At 51.0% G+C, this 21,605-nt stretch overlaps 1 protein-coding gene across 2 annotated transcripts in view; it reads right to left on the reverse strand.

The window, feature by feature from the left end:
• ZCCHC14 (zinc finger CCHC-type containing 14) overlaps positions 1 to 21,605 on the reverse strand; it is a 79,561-nt gene that overhangs the window by 6,696 nt on the left and 51,260 nt on the right. The window contains exons 3-12 of one of the 2 annotated variants that reach the window (XM_053554394.1): positions 20,185 to 20,258; positions 11,212 to 11,283; positions 7,763 to 7,872; positions 6,742 to 6,836; positions 6,602 to 6,656; positions 5,096 to 5,378; positions 2,815 to 2,906; positions 2,419 to 2,546; positions 1,540 to 1,680; positions 27 to 1,469 (exon numbers count right to left, since the gene is read on the reverse strand). In XM_053554394.1, the coding sequence (XP_053410369.1) occupies positions 27 to 1,469; positions 1,540 to 1,680; positions 2,419 to 2,546; positions 2,815 to 2,906; positions 5,096 to 5,378; positions 6,602 to 6,656; positions 6,742 to 6,836; positions 7,763 to 7,872; positions 11,212 to 11,283; positions 20,185 to 20,258 (2,493 nt within the window). Of the gene's footprint in view, positions 1 to 26; positions 1,470 to 1,539; positions 1,681 to 2,400; positions 2,547 to 2,814; positions 2,907 to 5,095; positions 5,379 to 6,601; positions 6,657 to 6,741; positions 6,837 to 7,762; positions 7,873 to 11,211; positions 11,284 to 20,184; positions 20,259 to 21,605 lie in introns of both variants that reach the window. The other variant, XM_053554387.1, reaches the window with a different exon arrangement.

A 21,605-nucleotide genomic window follows, 5' to 3' on the forward strand; every position in this document is an offset into this window, starting at 1 on the left:
GCCCGTGCGGCCGGGCGCGCCATTACCTTGCCGGTTGAAGTCCATGGACGGCTGCTTGCAGTCCTGAGCGCGGTGCCCGGTGGCCCCGCAGTTGTAACAAGACAGATTCCCACTCTTTTTGTGGCTGGAACCATTGCTACTCCCCACCAGCCCTTGGGCCTGGTAGACCCCCGCGGTCCCCGCCAGGAAGTTCTGCATGGGCGGCACGGGGAAGGCCGACTGCCCGCCCAGCACAGGCTCGGGGGTCCCGCCGCCGTAGGGCGCGTGCACCACAGGGAAGGAGGACCCGCCGCCGTACTGCTGCGCGCCCACGTAGCCGCTGCCGCACACCGGGCTGAAGGGCAGGAACGGGAAGGGGAACACGGACGGCCCCGAGAACGGGTGCTGGAAGTAGCTGGCATAGCTGACCGTCAGGCCGCCAGAGCCACAGCTGCCGCTGCAGCCGCACGACGAGCACACGACGCAGCCCGGCGGCGGCGGCGGCGCGGGCTGCGGGTGGTGGTGGTGGTGGTGGTGGCTCGGGTTCGAGGCGGGAATGTTTCCTGTGGAGGCGCCGCTGCCACTGCTGCTGTAGAAACTGCTTTCCGGGACGGAGGACAGCGCAGGACTGGAGCTGGGGGCCGGGCAGCTGGGCAGCGTGGCCATGTTCGCGAAGGACGTGGCGGGGAGGCTGCTGGGGGAGGCGGTGCTGCTGCTGGCGCAGAAGCCGCCCTGCAGCGGGCCCACGGGCATGCTGCTTACCGCAGAGAAGGCAACTTTGGTGTTGGCTGTGTACAGAGCTGTCCGGGGGTTAATTATTGCAGGGGGCACGCTGATCTGCACGTTGTTGGGACAGGACGTTTGCCCAGAAATGGCAGAGTCTGTAGGAACGGAAGGCGACAGCAGCAGTTTGATGGGCGGCCGGGCCGCGTGCAGGACGGAGCTCGGCGTCCCCGGGGCGGCCGTGCTGGTCTCCACCACCAGGGCTGGCTGCTGCGATGTCTTCAGCACCCTGTCCAACGTGGACGCGTGCACGACTTTGGCCCGGGGACCAAAGGAGACCGCGGGTGACATGGAACTGCTCTCCGAGAGCCCCGACAGGACCTGCACGGGCTGATGGGGCGCGGGTGGAGGCAGTGCGTCCACCATGGTGCCGCCAAAGCTCTTGTCCACCTTCACGCTGCTCCTGGGTCCAGGTCCTTTGCTCCTCTCCTCTAAAGACAAGAGCGAGTGCATGGAGGACGGGAGCAGCTTCATGTCCGAGCCGCCTCTCTCTGACTTGTGCACAGAGCTCAGCATGCGCATGGGCGCCACATGCGGGGCTGCGCCCATCATCTGCGGGGGCATAGGGTGGTGGCCCGACGGCGCCGAGCCGGCCTCGTTCTGCACTGGGAGGACCTGGGCCGTGGGTCTTGCAGAACTCGAAGTGAAGTGACTGAGCAGCATCACCGGCTTCTCCTTGTCGGTACCCTCCAAGTGAATCTCCACACCTGGAGACGGAGACAGAGCTGAGCTCGCGTCGCGCCGCCCCGCCCCGCCCCGCCCCGCCCGCGCCCTTACGTCTGTCGCTCTCCTCCGCGCTGTCGGAGCTCTCCTCGCGGGCCTGCACGCCCATCGGGCTGGACGAGGAGCTCGAGTACTCAGAGGAGCTGCCTTCCCGGGGCAGCTGGTGCGCGGCCGGCTCGACTTCCACCCGCAGCTCTGCGGAGAAGGGGCGGGCAGGGGCCGTTGGTGGCGCCCCCACCCCGTGCTCAGCCGACCCCCACCCGGCCCCACGAGACGCCCCGCCTGGGGCAGACAGTGAGTTAGGAAATAGAATCAAATGGGCGCTGTGACTCTTCGACAGGGCGCCACCCAACCCCAGCGGTCAGGAGCACACAAACCCTTCCAGAACACTGCGCCGCGCCCCGCAGCACAGCACGGACCACCGCACACCAGCAGGCTCTCTTCCCCATTATCTAAGGAAAGACCCAGCCCGCCTGGTGAGAGGACAGAGCCTATCACCATGTCCCCTCACTGCTCAGAGGAGAGGAAGAAAGAAGCGTGGTAGAAGGGCGCACTGTGGGGCCTGGAGCCCCTGGGAACAGGGGGGTGACGGAACCAGTGGCCTCTGTGGGCAGCACTGCCCTACACAGGGCCCCTGAACGCCAACCCCTGGGAAGAAGGAGCCTCATCTCACTTCTGCTCACCTCCTGCTCCCTCTCCACAGTGGCTTCCAGACCTAAAGCTTTTGCCCAAACAACTTCAGACTAGTGACCCATCTCCAGCTTCTAATGCACCATCCCATCTATTTTTCTACAGCAGAAACTACAATAGTTAAAGGAAAATAAGTATAAGGACTAAAAAATGTAAATGGCAAATCCGTATGATTTGAGGTCGAATTATCACAAAGAGCACACTGCACCCTGTGGAAGCCCGCACCTGCACAGCAGCCCCCACCTGCCACGTGGCTGCCCCGGCCGGCCTGCACCGGGCCCACGTGGCTGGTGGGGGGCACACGAGCCACACCGCTGCTGCTGACCAGGGACGGGGCTGAGGGGTTCAGGCACCGTCTCTCCGACTTCTCCCTGTAAAGAGAGCAGCACGCACTGCGTCACAAGTTGTTTAAATCACCCAAAGGGAGTCCCATCAAAATAATCTAAGGGTGACAAATAATTCTAATTTGTCAAATTCACTACAAAGGGCCTTAAGAGTCCAACGTGGCTAAATCTTGTCACAAGCACAATTAAGGATCGGGTAAGGGACAAGAAGTCATGCAGTCACTGACACTCAGCACTTAGTGCTGCACCCAGAAACTGCAAGAGATACAGGCTCCAAAGACCACTCAATACTTACTTTTCCAGCTCCAGCTGAGTCTTGAGTTTCTTCTTTGCTCCCATGGTGAGGGACTCAAATTTATTTAGATCTTCTTCAGTAAGGCTCAAAAACTTTCATGGGAGAAACAGATTACTCAGTTACTAAGAAGTAATTAGGACTCTGAAAATGACCAGACCTTGAATGTAAGACATTTATTCTGTGCTGGAATGTATGAACTGAACTAGGTATAAGACACTTGGGAATACTAAATGATTCAGTGTCAACCGTTCAAACTGTGAGACTCAGATCCCTCCTGGGGGCGCTGCAGGCCTGCTGCCCCACTGGCTCACCCAGGGAACCCACCTGCCCTCCACTCTGTACCAGTCCCAAGCAGGGACATGCTATGTGGGCAGGTGACTTTTTCAACCACTACCCACTACAGAGATGCAATTTATGAGCGCACCCCTGGACATCCCTTCAGAAGGCCATCCTTTCAGAACCTGCATCCCCTGCAAATGGGATAATCTCCTTATGACGGCTCTTTTTTCACAAAATTACCATTATTTGGGGGATAACAGCGACTTTATCAGGTAGCTGGTGATCCAGAAAAGTAGACGCTGTCCAAACTGAACGGCTACTGACCCACAGGCAGGCCTGGGTATGAGTAAACGGATGATAGGCGAGTTTTCAAATCATCCTGTATTTAGTTATTTCAACTCATACATTAGAATAAAAAAAATTTAACTGATTATAATCAAGATTAATAAAATCCTTTTTTGTGACAGAGTCTCACTATGTCACCCTTGGTAGAGTGCCGGGGTGTCACAGCTTATAACAACCTCAAACTCTTGGGGTTAAGTAATTCTCTTGCCTGAGCCTCCCAAATAGCTGGGACTACAGGCACCCACCACAACGCCCGGCTATTTTTAGTCGCAGTTGTCATTGTTGTTTAGTAGGATTGGGCGGGTTCGAACCCTCCAGCCTCAGTGCATGTGACCAGCGCCCTACTCACTGAGCTACGGGTGACAAGCCCCCTTTTTTTTTCCTAGACAGGGCCTCACTCTGTTGCTGAGGCTGGAATGCAACAGTGTCATCACAGCTCACTCTAGCCTCGAACTCCTAGGCTAGAGTGATCCTCTTGCCTCAGCCTCCTGACTAGCTAGGAATATAGGTGCATACCATGCACAGCTAATCTTTTATGTTTCACAGACATGGGGGGGTCTTGCTATGCTGTCCAGGCTAGTCTTGAACTCCCAAGTGTTATCCAAGAGGATTCAAGTTATCCTCTGGCCTTGGGCTCCCAAAGTGCTGGGATTACATGAGCCGTTGCACCCAGCCATAAAATCTCTCTCTCTCTCTCTTTTTTTTTTGGCAGTTTTTGGCCAGGGCAGGGTTTGAATCCACCACCTTCGGCATATGGGGCTGGCGTCCTACTCCTTTGAGCCACAGGCGCTGCCCCATAAAAATCTCTTTTTAAGATAAATCCTAAACAGAAGAATGTAGTAAAAGCTTGATTTCTAGGTTCAGTTGCAAATTTTTTTCTTTTTTTTTTTGGCCGGGGCTAGGTTTGAACCTGCCACCTCCAGCATATGGGACCGGCGCCCTACTCCTTGAGCCACGGGCACCACCAGTTGCAGATTTTTTACAAACTAAATTTTCACATAGATAATAACGACTAAGTCATTTTGATCAGCTGGGGCTCAGAATTCAAATGCCTCCTGCAGTTTCAATTAGTTTTATTGGTGACAATAAGACTTAAATTTTAGACTTTTTTTTAACAATGAAAAGAATGTTTCTCATCAAAATTCTCTATTATAAAAAAAAAAATGATTTTTAAGTAGGACAGCTTGAGATATGAGATCCACCTATTCCTCTAAACACGACCCTTAATCCAGCCAGACCATCAGCACCACTTGAGTGGGCCAGTGTTTGTGGGTCCATGTACAACTGGCCTTGCTGAGCCTCAGGACACACACAGGCTATAGCAAAGGCCGTTTAGGAAGGGAGTGTGGCCCGAAGCACACTGTTCCTATCTCCAGCCAGGCTCCGAGTCCCTCATAGAACAGAGCACCCCACCCATGAGGACTTGAGTAGTCTGGTCCAGGGAAGCTGTGTGTTTACAGTCCTGTTCCCATGTTGGCTGCAGCCACAGTGCCTTCACAAAGTCCACAATCCCCTGTATGACCAGGCCACATGCCCTGTCCACCCTGACTTTCTGTGTTTTGGAAACCTAACTCAGTTCCTCTGCGAATGAGGTCAGAAGAAATCTGACTTGAGAAAACTGCCAAATTCTGTACGGCTTGTTAAGAAACCAACATACCTTCTCCATAGTAAGCTGCTTAAAGACAGGGTAGTACTTGTGCAAACGCAGTTTCCTCAGCCAATCTAAGATTCCATTCTGTTCCTGGGTCTGAGGGGCCTGCAGACTGGAAGGCATTAGGATGGCAGGCGAGGCGTCCATCGGGTTCCGGTAGGCCAGCGCCGAGCCCGTGCTGCCCGCGTGGGAGCAGTGGGGCAAGGTGGGGGCCGAGCCAGCAGGGTGCTGCACGTGGTGCTGGGCTCCGCTCTGTGAGGATGGGATGCCGGCCACGCCACACACAGGCCTGTGGGACAGGGGCAGGCGGAACAGAAAGACTGTGGTTTTCAAAACCACAGGCTCCACAACAGCCCTGTCAAGAGGCCTGCAGGCCTACAGCACAGCCGCTCTGAGCTCCAGACACACAGGGCTCTGCCCTCCCACTCCCCCAATCACAGCCTCCTTCCTCCAGCTGTGATCTCTGCAAGTGCCTGTGCACAGCTGTGCATGTGTGATATGCACACCTACAGGCATAATGTGTGCACCATGTGTGTACATATCTGTCACCACCAGGACTCTGGTAAGCTGCTTAGTTTCTCCTGTTACATTTTTTTTTTTTTGGAATCTTGCTCTGTCACCCAGGTTAGATCACTGTGGCCTCAGCCTAGCTCACAGCAACCTGGGAGTCCTGAGCTCAAGAGATCTTAATGCCTCAGCCTCCCGAGTAGCTGGGATTGCAGGCGCCCACCACGACATCCGGCTATTTTTTCGTTGCAGTTTGGCCAGAACCAGGCTCGAACCCACCACCCTTGGCATATGGGGCCAGCGCCCCACTCACTGAGCCACAGGCACCACCCAATCACGGATGATATTATATATCAGAAATAAAAACCAACTACTAAATCTCTAATATTCAAATTACTTTTAGAAGACTGAGCCCAGAGAGCACCGGCAGAGTCCCTCCACCTCGAGGGCAAACCCAACACACTGACTGGGAGCTAACCACATAGCAGGCGCGGGGGCACCTGCCAAGACCTCGCCATCTGACCAGCACTCCACACACAACTTTCTGCGCTGTGATGGCAGCAGCAGTCTTTCCTTGCAGACCTCTGTGGTCACAGGACAGCCCATTTTAATGTCAGCTGTCTAGACCGGAAACCTGTTTCGCACTGGAGTGCTACCATAGTCCTGCAGGGCTGAGCACTGGCAGAGCATCCCACCACCCAGGAGCACAGTCCTGAGCATGTGAAGACCCGGGGCTTGTGAAAGTGAGGCTTTTCAGAAATTCTGGTTTTCTACGTCTGGGGCATTTGCAGTGAGTGTCCCTGGGAATTCCAGTCCCAGGACTCAGAAAGCCCTTTTAGGGAAATTGTAAATTGGCTTATCTCTACCCAATTCCTCTCTCTCTGTATTACCCAAGGCTAGACTTGAAAATGACTTCACTCTAGGAACATAATTTCTTCATAACTAAAAATAAAGCCTTATAAAATGCCTATCTGGAGTGTGCTGGCTGTATAGAAGATGTCTTACCTTCCAGGCACACCCATCACGGTACCTACTTTAGAAAGGGAAGGGTTGCCAGGACCTATAAATTTGAAAATAAATATAATAAGCATTTCAAGACAATAAAGATAATTTTATTTTCATTTAATCCTATTTTATAAACTCACTTGGACTTTGAAGCTGTTGGGTAGGAGATGAAGTGCTGAAAAACTTCTTAACATGGTCGTTTTTTAATACATGAGAAGGTAATGAAGCCAAATACCTGAAAAGCAAGTGGACACTTTTGTTGGCATTAAGACGGCATTAGCCGAAGCCACTGGGGAGAAAATACAACTGTCAATCAAGAGAAGTGTGCAAAATAAAAAAAAAAAAGAGAAGTGTGCATCAGAAATAAAAGAAATTACAAGTGCGACAGCTTAACATTTTCCCTGCTTTGCTTTAACTCAATTCCTTTTGGGTTTCTTTTCGAGACAGAGTTTTGCTCTGTTGTCTAAGCTAGTGTACAATGTGGCACCCCAGCTCACAGCAACCTCAAACTCCTGGGCTCAAGGGATCCCCCTGCTTCAGCCTCCCAAGTAGCTAGGCCTACAGATGGCTGCCACCACACCAGCTAGTTTTTCTATTTTTAGAAGAGATGGGATTTTGTTTTTGCCCAGGCTGGCTTTAAATCCCTGACCTCAAACAATCCTTCTGCCTCGGCCTCCCAGACTGCTTGCTAGGGTTACAGGCCACCTGCTCGGCCTAATTCTAACTCCTTTTATGGTTCATCTGGCTTCCACAGTGCCCTGTCCCTGCCCTTTATTTGCAGACCCAGTGTGCCATGTTGCTGTGGGCACCACGCGCCAAGACGCCACACTGAAGGTTCTCAGGAGACGTTCATCAGACACTAGTCTTATCCTGGAACAGCCTCAATTCAGTATTATCATGAAAGACTTTCAAAATTACACTAAATGATGCCATATACTCTGAAATTCCTTTCCCATTACCTTTAAAACCATCCTTAGGTTATCAAAATCTTTCAAATTCTCTGTAACTGATGAAAATCCCTGAACACAAAGCAGAGACCCAAACCATGTCGGCTACAGTCCGCCCAGGGAACCAGGACAGTCAACTATGGGACCTGCCACCCCTGCCTGCACCACAGGTGGCCTGCAGTGCGCAGCCCCCCAAACCAGAGAGGAGCCTCACCTCAGGCCCGATTCCAGACCCATGTGGTTTCGCTCCACATAAAACGAATCTGGGCCCACTAAGCAAGGAATGAGCTTCTCCAAATTCTCTTCAGGGTGGAGCTGAGACAACTGAAAGAGAAGAAATAGTGAAAACACACGTCAAAGCCACTTTATGTAAGCAGAATTCATCTCTTTAGAAACCCTTGGGGAGGTGCTGACAGTGGCAACTGTGGCTCTGATGTAATTTATACCATTCTGGTGGCTATTCCAGAGCCTACGCGCACTGAGGATGTGGAAGCCACACAAGAGCGCTGCGCCTATTGCGCCGTCAGGAACAGTTCAATAATCTGCTCTTAACCCCTCAGAGCCGCCAGAGTGTAGCCAGGCCACCACACAAACTGCACTTCCAACCCTCTAAGGAGACAGGACCTGTCAACAGTCTTGCTGGTGGCATGAAGACGAGGTGGTCACCACACTGGCAGGCCAGAGGTGGGCTTGAGTAAGCCACATTGCTAAAGGCCATGAGGCCAGCAGGACCACTGGCCAGGAGCCCTGGACAGGGGGAGGCACCCTCTTCCCCAAGAGGAGTGCAGAGAGAGCCCACACGATGGCCGCTGAGGGCCAGGTGCAAAGCCCTGTGCGTTTTCCTGGACACCTCTCTGAATGCAATGCATAAGAACTGCTTCTGGTCCTAGAGCCTATGCAAGAGTCTCCAGTTTCTGGGGAGTAAAACAGAGGCAGTACTTCCCCACCTCAGGGGAAGGCCTAGGCTCAAAGGTCCTGCCCAGGTAGAGGCTGGGCTGGCAGAGTGGAGGACAAACCCCCTGCTTCTGTCACAAGTCCAACTGGGAAAGGGTAGAGAGAGTAGAGAGACCCTTCTGTGCCACAGGCACACAGGACTGCTGAAAGCTTGGAGCCAGCAAGACCACTCAGCCAGCAGCCCCCTTCCCTGGAGGTGCCTCGGGGGAACCAGGGTAACGGCAGCTCAGCTGCCCAGACTAAGGGCCTGTGGAAGAGGCACACCCTTTCCAGGCACAAGCACCGGAGGGCTACAGTCTTCCAGATATGACGTCTAACATTCAATCAAAATCTGCAGGACATAAAAACATACTATAAAATAAATTAAAAAACAGAATCTGCAGGACACACAAAAAATTAAAGGGGGAAACACTACTGTCCGGAGATAAAGCGATCATTAGAACCAGACTCAGAAACAGCCTAGATGCTAGAACTAGCAGACAGCCGCTTTTAAAACTAACAGTGATGAATACATTAAAGGACAGAGTTAGAAAGATGACAACATGCACCGAGACAAGGAAACGCTACTGGGAGATGCGGCCAGCGGGAAACTGGGGAAGAGTCAGTCGGTAAAATCCTGGTGCCAGAGATGAGGAATTCAGCACAGCCTACAGGCTCGTGGCAGCCGGGCAGCGCTGAGGGGAAAAGCATTAGCCAACGTGAGGGCAGGGCAACAGAAATCATCAGCATTGAAAAATCTAGAGTATAAAAACGTAGAGTAAAAAGAGAAAAACAAAAAGGCACCCAAGAGCTGTAGATGGCACCAGAGGCCTAAGACATACAAACCAGAGTCTCGAAAGAAAGTGGGCAGAAAAAACACACGAAGAGATAACAGACAAGAATTTTCCAGAATTAAAGCAAGACAACAAAACCAGGCACTGAAGAAGGTCACAGAACCCCAAGCAGTGTCAGCATTAGTGGTAGGGTCACCCAGCAAGGTCAAAGCTCTAGCTGGCTGGGCTAGAGTCTCACACAGAATGAGACTCAGCACAGAAGAGAGGAAGTTGAGTGGTCTAAACATTTATGGAGAAAACAGTAAATTCCCGGGGGGGCAGTAGTAACCCACAGCACGTACAAGGTGTTCCCAAGATCTAGCAGGCCAGAACAGTTAGCATCTTCAAACATCTGTCCAAGCTGTAAAGACAGGGCCTGCCCCCTGCACGTTCCCTACAGGAGTCTGTCCTTGATTTCAAAAGCAGAATGTGAGACTTGCTCTGAGGCCACTTAAACATATCAACCAAGGCGACAATTCAGGTGTGTGACTGTGGCTTAGGCGGTGGCTCACTGCTGTACCATAGGCCAGCAAGCTTGAAAACAGGTAAGCACACATGTAGGGATTTGTACATGGCCACGTGTACAAGTGTGCATGTACAAGGTCATGCATAGGGATGTGTACATGGCCATGTGTACGAGTGTGCGTGTACAAGGTCACACATAGGGATGTGTACATGGCCATGTGTAGGAGTGTGCATATACAAGGTCACGCATAGGGATGTGTACATGGCCATGTGTAGAGATGCGTGTGTACATGGCCACATGTAGGAGTGTGCATGTACAAGGTCACGCGTAGGGATGTGTACATGGCCACGTGTACGAGTGTGCATGTACAAGGTCACATGTAGGGATGTGTACATGGCCATGTGTAGGAGTGTGCATGTACAAGGTCACGCGTAGGGATGTGTACATGGCCATGTATAGAGATGCGTGTGTACATGGCCATGTGTACAAGTGTGCATGTACAAGGTCACGCGTAGGGATGTGTACATGGCCATGTGTAGAGATGCGTGTGTACATGGCCATGTGTACAAGTGTGCATGTACAAGGTCACGCGTAGGGATGTGTACATGGCCATGTGTAGAGATGCATGTGTACATGGCCATGTGTACAAGTGTGCATGTACAAGGTCACGCATAGGGATGTGTACATGGCCATGTGTAGGAGTCTGTACATGGCCACAAGTAAGGGTGTATAAAGATGTGCGTATACACAGCCACGTGTAGGAGTGCGTACATGGCCACAAGTAAGGGTGTATAAAGATGTGCGTATACACAGCCACGTGTAGGAGTCTGTACATGGCCACAAGTAAGGGTGTATAAAAATGTGCGTATACACAGCCACGTGTAGGAGTGCGTACATGGCCACAAGTAAGGGTGTATAAAGATGTGCGTATACACAGCCACATGTAGGAGTCTGTACATGGCCACAAGTAAGGGTGTATAAAAATGTGTGTATACATTGCCACGTGTAGAGATATGAGCGTACACAGTCACATGTATGTAGAGAACTACGCAACTTTTTAGTTCAAACGGGATCTGTTGGACCGATGTGTGAAACAGATGATGGCGGAATGAGGCGAAATCTCTGCCCATTCAGCCACTCAAGGGTACCCCTCTCTCAGCCTTGCCAAGGAAACCTGGGGGAGGGGCTGAAGAGCGACAAAATAAACAGAAGGGGCACCGGTCACTTGTGGCTGGCGCATCTGTCTGTCTGCTTCATCTCAGGCTAACCCACTGGAGCAGGCTGCGCCCTGGCACCGAGGGTCACACGTGCATGGCCACGTGCTATCTCAGAAGGGGCCTGGGGCTGCACTGGCTGTGCCGTGAAGGAGCAGTGTGACCCACACTGGGGATGCGGGTCTTTTAATTTTATATGAGGCCTTAATCACCTTACCTTGGAAATAAATTCAGTCACTTCAGAAGAAGATTTGGTTATGGATGTTACTGAAGAATCAGACCACAAGACCTTAAAAACAAACAAACAAACAAACCTTCAGAACAAATAGCACATGTGTCCTGGCACCATCGCTGGTACAGGTGCAGCGAGCACGCTGAGCCCTGTGTCCCCGTGCACACGCCTTGTCACAGAGAACAGCCCTGTAACGCAAGGCCAGTGAAGTCTCGCTCCTCGTTTCATGCAATTCGAATCAAACATCACCAACGTATGGGATCTAAAGCTTAATCTTCTAAGTTTTGAAAAATCTCTGACAATTACGAATTGTTGGCCATTCCCAGTTCTTTAGGCAACTGACGGCCTGAGGGGCCCAGCAAGAAGACTCTCACTAGATGTGGCCCTTCAACAATGGCCTTAAAAGCTTCTGTAATTTTAAGAGATGAATTTTTCTTTATAATTTTTTTTTTTTTTTTTTTTTGCAGTTTTTGGCTGGGGCTGGGTTTGAACCCACCACCTCCGGTATGGGGTCTAATCCTTTGAGCCACAGGTGCCGCCCTATAATTTTTTTTTTTTTTTTTCTGAAACAGAGTCTCAGTATGTCGTCCTCGGTAGAGTGCTGTGACATCATAGCACACAGCAACCTCAAACTCTTGGGCTCACATGATCCCCTTGCCTCCGCCTCCCAAGTAGCTGGGAGTATAGGCCCTGCCACAACGCCCGGCTGTTTTTTTGTTCTAGTTGTCATTGTTGTTTAGGCCCAGGCCAGGTTCGAACCCACCAGCCCCAATGTATGTGGTCAGTGCCCTAACCACTGAGCTACAAGCGCCAAGCCTTTTCTTTACAAATTAAAAAAAAAATTGCTTGTGAATGCTAGCATTCATCATCTTCAAGGGAACCTCTTCTTAGGTGAGCCTACATGACTTCAGATGAAAAATCGAGACGTTCCTGGAAACAACCCTTCATCCAAGAGTGAGTGCACATCTGTAGGTACTGCAGACCTGAGGACAACATGGCCCAGTCTAACTCTCAGGACATGGCGGAACCATGGGGGCAGCACATGAGTAAATCCACAACAGCAGGACGGGGCAGTGGGCAACAGAAGGGAGAGACTGTCTCCCCTGGGAGGAGGGGTCAGGTAGGAAGAGCCCAGGAAAAGTTCAAGAGAAGCCCAGGGCAGTCCAAGACACCTGCTGTGTCCCAGCCGGCAGGCAGCACAAGGGTGGCCTTACTGCTGCCTCCACTGAGTCTGTCTCCCCATGTGGACTCGGCTGCTGGGGGAAGGGGCTTGTCCTTGTGGTTTCTTCTGTCCTCAAAGCCGTGGACTTGACTCCACCCAGCGAGGGAGGGAGCCGCACCTGTGCGTGCAGGGGGCGTGGCAAGGACTTGGAGATGGAGCCAGAGCAGGAAGGGATCACACCTAACACACTCTGTGTGCACAAATCTAGAAGTCACTGGAGGATTTCAAGATGATCCAATGTACTTTATTACACAAAAAGAAAATATTAAGTTTACACTGATTTGGACCAAACAGAGCCTGGAGATGTTAAAGCTGCCTCTACTCCCACCCATCCCACCCTCCAACCTAGTCTCTCTGCTTCATGGCTGTCACAGCATGGAGCAGTTCCAGATGGGGCTGCTCCTCAGACCCTCACAGAACTAAGGTAACCGAGGGACAGGGCCTCTTCTTCACTCTGAGTTCCCGGCGCCTGCGGAACTCACCAGCATTCTCCAGCCTCGTGTTGCCACCGGGCCCTGCCGTCCAAAGTCTTTCCACTCCTGAAGGGAGAACATCCGAGCTGCTTCCTGCTCTGAAATACTGAAGCCACACAGCACCAGGAAGAACCCTGGAGGGCTCTGAGTCTGACACCCATGTAACATACCAGGCAGGGGCACCGTTACCAACTTGCATTTTTTGAACTAAAACATGTCATAGGAAACGTCCTTCCAAATTGCAGGCTTGTTTCTAGGGTGGATTCTCCTCTTCCTTCCTTCACGGACGCGTCCTCACCCAGCAGAGCAGGGGATTCAGCACAGCAAAGTGGCCTCAGAGACGACCTCCTGACCTCCTCTTCACCAATTATGTGTTTTGGGTATGCACAGCCGTCCTCATCTGCCAGCTCCAATTCACACACAGACGGAGCTGGCGTTTTTTGAGGCGGGAGGCAGCCATAAAGAAAGTGAGCACACGGGCCACCGTGAAGCCTGGGAGCCAGACCACAGGAGGCCACACCACCCGACGAGCAACAAGTCCCCGGAGGTCTCACACCACAGCAGCCTGACCAGGCTACAGAGACTCGTGTCCAACCACACCAAGGGAGCACCGGCTGTCAGCTGCTTCCTTATCCTACACGTCACCAGGGAGAATCGTTGCTTATCAGATCATGGCGCAGCATTTTCCCGTCACCGTTAGACTTCTGTAGCCTTCTTTGGACACATTTTAACAACCCAATCACATCCCAAACATAAAACATGCACAGCTCACACATGCTCCCAGGCACCTTCCCGCACAGACACTGAGTGCTGTGGATCTTCTGAGTCTGCTCTCAAGGCCTGCATTTTTTTACACAGCATCCCCGGGGCAGAACAAGCCTCATTCTGCACAAAAGCTAAATGTCCCTGGGGAAGCCAGGGCGCCGGCCCCATATACCAAGGATGGTGGGTTCAAACCCAGCCCCAGCCAAACTGCTACAAAAAACAGCCTGGCGTTGTGGCGGGCGCCTGTAGTCCCAGCTACTTGGGAGGCTGAGGCAAGAGAATCACCTAAGCCCAGGAGCTGGAAGTTGCTGTGAACTGTGATATAACAGCACTCTACCGAGGGTGACAAAGTGAGACTCTGTCTCTTAAAAAAAAAAAAGAGAGAGAGAGAAGGTGGTACATCCAAGAACAGGCTGCTATGAAAAAAGAACCATGCGAGCATAAGAGTTCTGTGCAGTAAAAACCAAGAGAGCAGCAGTGAGAACTCAGTGATGGGATGAAAGACTCTTACTAAGGAGCAGAAGGACCGGGAGGTCACCAACATATCTGAACACAAGGGGCATTCTGGACAACCAGAGGGCAAAGTCCTCGTCAGTAAGGGGCAACAGAAAAGCAACCTGGGAAAATACAGTGCTGGGCAAAAAAGGAGAGTGCCCAGGGTACAGGGCTCCACCACCCCCACCAAGGGCCACAGGCACCATCACCCGAACCCAGAGGCAAGGGCCAGACAAGTCCGCAAGACTCGCTGGACTCTGAACTATGCACACACATCTGATGAAAACAAAAACTTGATTTCTTACCAGCTGGTCTCGAAAACAAAGAAAAACCTAATTCAATTTTTAAAAGTTGCCAAGGGTGGGCGGCGCCTGTGGCTCAGTGGATAGGGCACTGGCCCCATATACCAAGAGTGGCGGGTTCAAACCCGGCCCCAGCCAAACCGCAACAAAAAATAGCCGGGCGTTATGACAGTCGCCTGTAGTCCCAGCTGCTCAGGAGGCTGAGGCAGGAGAATTGCCTAAGCCCAGGAGTTGGAGGTTGCTGTGAGCAATGTGATGCCAGGGCACTCTACCGAGGGCAATAGAGTGAGGCTGTGTCTCTACCATAAAAAAAAAAAAAAAGTTGCCAAGGAGGCACACATAGGTCAGTGGTTAGGGTGCCAGCCACATGCTCTGGGACTGGTGGGTTCGAACCCCACCTGGGCCTATTAAACAAACAAACAAAACAAAAAATAGCCAGGTGTTGTGGCAGGCACCTGTAGTCCCAGCTACTTGGAAGGCTGAGGCAAGAGGATCACTTGAGCCCAGGAGTTTGAGGGAGCTGTGAGCGGTGACGCCATGGCACTCTACCGAGGGCAACAAACTGTGACTCTGTCTCAAAAAAAAAAAAAAAAAGTTGCCAGGACTCATCCTATGACACTAAAATAAAATATCTGGGTGATTTTAAGGACGAATGATGTTAAAAGAGTTGCTTTTTATTGTTACTGTTTCGTAATTCTTTTTAAGTCAATACAACTCTACCATGGTCACAGGTATTTCAAGGTTGCTGAATCTTTCAATGTTTTTTCCTCCGGATTCATCATCATAAGAAAACTTAAACGTTCTAGTTATTTCAATTTCTTTACAGTAAATTTGGAAAAGCTAGTAAATGTAGACATTTCACACGTACATAGTTACAGACTAATTTTATATTCCAAAGATGCTGCTATTGCTTCCTGCATGCTGATTTGATTTCCTCAGTAACAGCAGCCAGTAATTACAATTTCAGAAAAATCAAAACCAACTCCATGGAAAAGAGCCGGAAACTCAACTCCTATGTGTAGTAGACTTGAGTAACTTGCCAGAAGCCGCCTCCCTCCTACGCAGCTGTGACCTCTCACTTGTACCCTGGGCAACAAGGGCACCCACAGGTTTAAACTAGAGAGAAACAAGGCAGAGACAATTAGGGAAAAGTTATTTATTTCTCCCCGAAGAAGTGAAACCCTGCAGAAAAAAAAGTTTCTTTGAATCTTCACATACTGTTAGCAACAAACTATCATCCTTCACCAAAGTATGGCACAGTAAAATAGCTATTTATTTCCATATTTACAAAAGACAACTTCTTTAAGGACAATTTAATTTTCATTACGGTTCTTTGGACAAAAATAAAATTTGAATCCTCAATTTTTTTAAAAAAGAGGTTTAATAAATTTTAAACAACAGCAAAGCACATATAGTATATAATTTGATGTTTCAACGTTTGTGAACACCCCGGAAGCTTCCTCCAGCTCTCAGGAAAGCACCGGCTTTCTGTTGCTACGTGTGTGTGGGCCTTTCCCAGGATGCCGTGTGAAGACTCGTGGTGTATGTACACAGTGCGGAGTCCTTCCGTCTACACTGCTGAACACATCCGCAGTCACTTCTGGAGCCGGACGCAACCCCAGTGTGCCCACCCACCCTCCAGTGAAGGGGCATTTGTATGGGTGACAGTCCCACGGCGTCCACACACAAGCTGCTCTGAACATTCACACGTGCGTCTCTCCAACATTCGTGATCTCCCTGGGTAAGACAGAGGCCTGGAGCTGACGGGTCACACTGTAGGGCTGACTTTTTAAGAAACGGCCACTGTTTTCCAGAGACACTGCGGCATTTCTCATTCCCAGTAATGAACGCGATACCGGCTACTCTGCGGTGCCGCCGGCAGGCAGTGCAGGGTGTTCTCCACTTGAGCTGTCCTGACAGCAGTGCTGACAGTCCTGGACATCCCTTCACATCTGCTCACACCACACACCTTCCTTGGCGAACTGTTCTGATCTTTCATCCATGTTTTACTAAGTTGTTTGCTTACCATGAAGTCTGAAGAGCCTTCACCAGACATGTGATTTGTTACTATTTTCTCCTAATCCATGGCTTGTCTTTCATTCTCTTCACAATACCTCTCAAAGAGCAAGTTTGACAATTTTTTTTTTTTTTTTGAGACAAAGTCTCACTATGTCACTCCCAGTAGAGTGCCATGGAGTGGCACCTCACAGCAACCTCAAACTCTTGGGCTTAAGTGATTCTCTTGCCTCAGCCTCCCAAGTAGCCGGGACTATAGGCGCCCGCCACAATGCCCGGCTACTTTTTGGTTGCAGCTGTCACTGTTGTTTGGCAAGCAAGGGCTGGGTTCAAATCCACCAGCTCCAGTGTATATGGCTGGTGCCCTATCCGCTGAGCTATAGGCACCAAGCCTGGCATTATTGTTTTAGCAGGTCCAAGAGGGTTCAAACCCTCCAGCCTCAGTGCTATGGGTGCCGAGCCCAAGTTTGACATTTTGATGAAATCTAATTTATCAACTTTGTCATTTTGGGGGCACTGTATCTTAGAGATCATTACCTAGTTTAAATCACAAAGTTTTCTCCTACACCTTCTCCTGAAAGGACTTGTGAGTTGTTTTTTTTTTGTTGTTGTTTTTTTTTAGAGATAGAGTTTCACTTTATCACCCTCGGTAGAGTGCTGTAGCATCACAGCTCAAAGCAACTTCCAACTCCTGGGCTTGGGATTCTCTTGCCTCAGCCTCCCAAGTAGCTGGGACTACAGGCGCCTGCCACAATGCCCGGCTATTTTTTTGTTGCAGTTTGGCCGGGGCTGGACTTGAACCCACCACCCTTGGTATATGGGGCCAGTGCCCTACTCACTGAGTCACAGGCGCTGCCCACCTTCTCCTGAAAGTTATGTGCATTTTAGTTTTACATTTAGGTCTGTAATCAATTTTCAGTTTATTTTTGTGTACATGGATGTTGGTTCCAGACTTGTTGAAAAACCCATCCTTCCTCCACTCAACTGTCCAACTGCCTCCATACCTGTGTCAAAAGTCCATTAACTATTTGCAGCAAGTCTCTCTTCTGTCCCAGAATCTGTGCCAGCAACGCAGGGTTGCCCACCTGTGCTCATCAAGCCTTGAAATCAAGCTTGCAAGTCCTCCAACTTTTCCCTTCTTTTGAGAGTTATTTTATTTTATTTTTATTATTATTATTATTTTTTTTTTTGCAGTTTTTGGCCAGGGCCAGGTTTGAACCCGCCACCTCCAGCATATGCATATGGGGCTGGCACCCTACTCCTTGAGCCATAGGTGCTGCCCCTTTTCAGAGTTATTTTAATTACTCTAGTTCTTTCCATATAATTTTCTGAATCAACTTATTGATTTCTAAAATAGAAAATTCCCACTAGGCTTCTTTTTGGAGGGTGGGGGTTAAAGACCCATCTTCTGCTGCTCACGTGGTTCGCTGACCCCCAGAGCTGGTCTCTGCCGGCTGTTGGCTGTGAAACACAGTGGGGAAATGCCCAGAGCAGCTCAGCCAAGAGGGTCCCACTTTCCCACATGACAGGGACCTGAGCTCAAGTTCCCCGAGTAGCACCACCATTACCTGGGCTGCAGCTCACCAGCCATGACCAAAATGAGTCCACAGTTGAAGCTGTGCACATGAACCAAGTGGTAACTAAAAGGGCAGATTTAAAGAATGTCAATAATTACTCTGTGCCTTGGATGGAGAATCACTATCCATCCAACACTTGGGCTGTGAATTCCTGAGGGTACAGAAAGTGAGAACTCTAATCAGCTGGTCTGCTGGGCAGTGAGGGATCCTCGGTCCCCCAAACAAGACACTGTCAGTTATCACATTAAGAAAGTACCTTTCCCGAAAAGTGACGTTCTTTTGAGTCCTGAAACACCTCAGCTGAACCATCTGGAATGGAGAACATCATAAGCTGAGGGTCCACAGTCAGATGAGGGGCATCCTGCACACAAGCAGCAGTCTCGGGCGTGGCTCCAGGCTACCCTAGGGTTGTTCCTTGTGCTTCCAGAACATTCAGGGCACAGTGTCTAGCCTGCAGCAGGTGGCTCCCTCCCTGGCCCATCAGAGGTCTTCTTTCCAGGCAGAGGCCATAGAGACCAAGTATCCATTTTGCCAAAGCTCGTTTCTTCATCGAGAAGCCACAGGCAGCCCCACCTAGTCTGAGGCCCCACACCCCACTGCAAGGCCTTGAAGTCCTCACAGCAAATAACTGGACGAGGACTGGGAACAAATCAGGGCCCATGACGACGAGGGGCTCCTCCCAATAGCCTCCTGCACAGCCCCCTCAGCAGTCCATGCCCTGCTGGAGCCAAGGATGCTCCCAAGGGGATCCACAGAGTTGCAACGCAAAGCATGGACGGAGGGAGACGGCAGAGCGCCCAGCATTTCTGGGGTCACCACTGGGCTGCAGAGTATTCTGGGAGCCACTGTGGCTTCTGCTTAGCCCCTGGGAAGCCCGTGTACAGCATGGCCTCCGCCACACCAGGACTTCAGACTGCCCTCGCAGGCCGCACAGGACCTCAGGCGGCCCTCGCAGGCCACACAGGACCTCAGGCGGCCCTCACAGGCCGCACCAGCCTCCAGAGCTCAGCATTGTCCTCACACTCTGGAAGGCACACTGCAGCAGGATGACTGCCTTCACAGCTCAGCGTCTCCCTAAGCCTCACATCATTATCCTTGGTGATGCTATCCTGTTAGCAGTAAAAGGGTTTAAAGTATTTTGATGTGGCTACCCTGTTTCATAAATCAGTAAGCTGCACAACGTACATACTAGGTGTTAACCAGAAGTCTCTACTCCCAAGATGTCTCTGCAATGATGCTGGGAGCAGCCTTTGATGATCAGGCAGGATTCAACATGCGCTTGGTCATGGATAGCCTAACACAAGAGGGGACATTTCCCAGCCTCTCTCTAAGCTAAATAGGACCAAGAAACTGAATTTTGGCCAACACAAGTGAAGTTGCTTTCAGGAATGTCCCTTAAAAGAAAGACAGAAGTAACCTTTCTCCTCATCTTCACCTAGCATCCTGCTACCCAGAATGAGCATGTGAGGACTGCAGCCCGGGAGACTGAGGGCAGAAACCAGGAAGGCCTGCAGCCCCGAGGCTCTGACAGGGCATGGCTGCTGTCTAGAGGAGCCTTCTGTGTGCTCTGGAGCCACAGAAACAAACTTCTGTGAGGCTAACCCACTGCTGAGAACGCCAGGCTCTAACTAACATACAGTACAGTTCACTTTTCATCATCCTTCACTTCCTTGGTGACCAACCAGCATCTGGGCATGTCAGTTCAGAGAAGTTCCGCTGTGTGGACCACGGAGCTTTCATCAACGAGTAAAGAGACAGAGAACAGCTCATCTCTGCAGCAATCAACACTCCAGGCCCTGTGTTGAAAACTTGCGGGGCTCGCTGTCCCGGAACCCCAAGGTGAGTGCTACTAACATCCTCCTACACTAGCAGAGACAGACCTGCGCTTCCCTGGCAGAGGCCCCACACAGGCTCCAGAAGGGCAGCCCACAGCCCCCATCCTGGGGACAACCCCCCCCAGGGTACTGCCGGCGTCCTACCTCACACGGCCCTCGCACACAGCTTCACAACAAGGCACAGGTTCTACTCAGAGAAAGAAAGACTCTACTCCTGGCAAATGCCTTCTTCCTAGCCGTTAGAGAGGAGAGGGAAAAAACTTAGCATCTTACCTCAAAGGAACATTCAACATTCCTGTCATTTTTTGTGTGTGATAATCCCTTCAGGTCTATCTTTTCAACACTCACTGTAAAAGTAAAACAAAAAAAACAAAAAAACAAAATTATAAAAATGAAATAAGAGCTTTAAGTATACACATGATTATTTTGCATTTGATATTTTGGCAATTGTCAAAACAAGATTCTCAACACCAGGCTGTCCGGCCACTTCTGTGGGGCCCCACTTGGACCCAGAGATTTCAGAGGAAAGTAAGAAGCCAGCACACACGGAGGGGAAATTCAGAAGCAAAACAGAAAGTACAAAAAACAAAAAACAAAACCAAGTCCCAGGAAAGGAGGAGCAGGGACGGCGCTGCAGGACAGCATGAGCCATACCTGGGACCAGGGCGTGCGGCCTCTGCTGACCCTCACAGCAGTGACCAGTCTGCTCTAATTTCTGAAAAACTAATGCTCGTATTTTCATCTGTGACTGTTCCAGATGATCCTTCTCCAAGCACACAGCCACCAGAGGGCCCTCCTCTGTGACCTCTCCTCCTTCCCCTCTCAGGCCAGGGAGGGTGGAGGCCAGAACAGCAGCTAAGGAGTCACAGAGATGGAGCACATGGCCCGAGAGTGCGAAGAGGTAGCCAGAGTGCTTGGAGCCATCAACTCCCTCATTCCTCCTTCTCCACATACACTGGTACACTTTTCCCATCTCAAAAATAAGGTCACACGGGTTCTCCTACTGTCACCCAGGCTGGAGTGTAGCGGCGTCACCATAACTCACTGCATCCTTCAACTCCTAGGCTCAAGTGATCCTCCATCCTCGGCCTCCCAAACCAGAGGGATGATAGGCATAAGCCACTGCATCTGGGCAATGAACTCAGATATTCACTCATCAGACAGTCTGTGGCTCCCGCCCCACCCACAGCGGGGTGTGCACCTCCGGCTGCCAGGCCACGTGCTGGCCCATCTCACCACACCTCACACAACTGCCACTCCAAGTTTCTCTCTCCACAGCCACAGACAGTAGCACACTCCACCCGTGTGGCCAGCCAGGAAGGCCCCGACACGCCAGCATCAGTATATGACAGGCCCCACCTACTACCCAGACTAGGGGGATGTCTGCACTTCTGTTAAACCTCACTTTGTCCAATGGGAGACACTCAATACGACCAATGTTTTCCAAAGTCATCTCCAAGGAACACATGTGGCTGCCCCTCAGAAAAATACATTGTCAGAAAGCTTTGGGAAAAAAACAATCTCAGAGCCCCCTTTTCTTTTTTCTTTTTTTTTGAGACAGAGTCTCACTATGTCGCCCTCAGTAGAGTGCTATGGCGTCATAGCTCACAGCAACCTCAAACTCTTGGGCTTAAGTGACTCTCTTTCCTCAGCCTCCCAAGTAGCTGGGACTATGGGTGCCCGCCATGACACCC

This window comes from Nycticebus coucang, chromosome 2, assembly GCF_027406575.1.
Source record: "Nycticebus coucang isolate mNycCou1 chromosome 2, mNycCou1.pri, whole genome shotgun sequence".
NCBI classification, from domain to species: domain Eukaryota; kingdom Metazoa; phylum Chordata; class Mammalia; order Primates; family Lorisidae; genus Nycticebus; species Nycticebus coucang.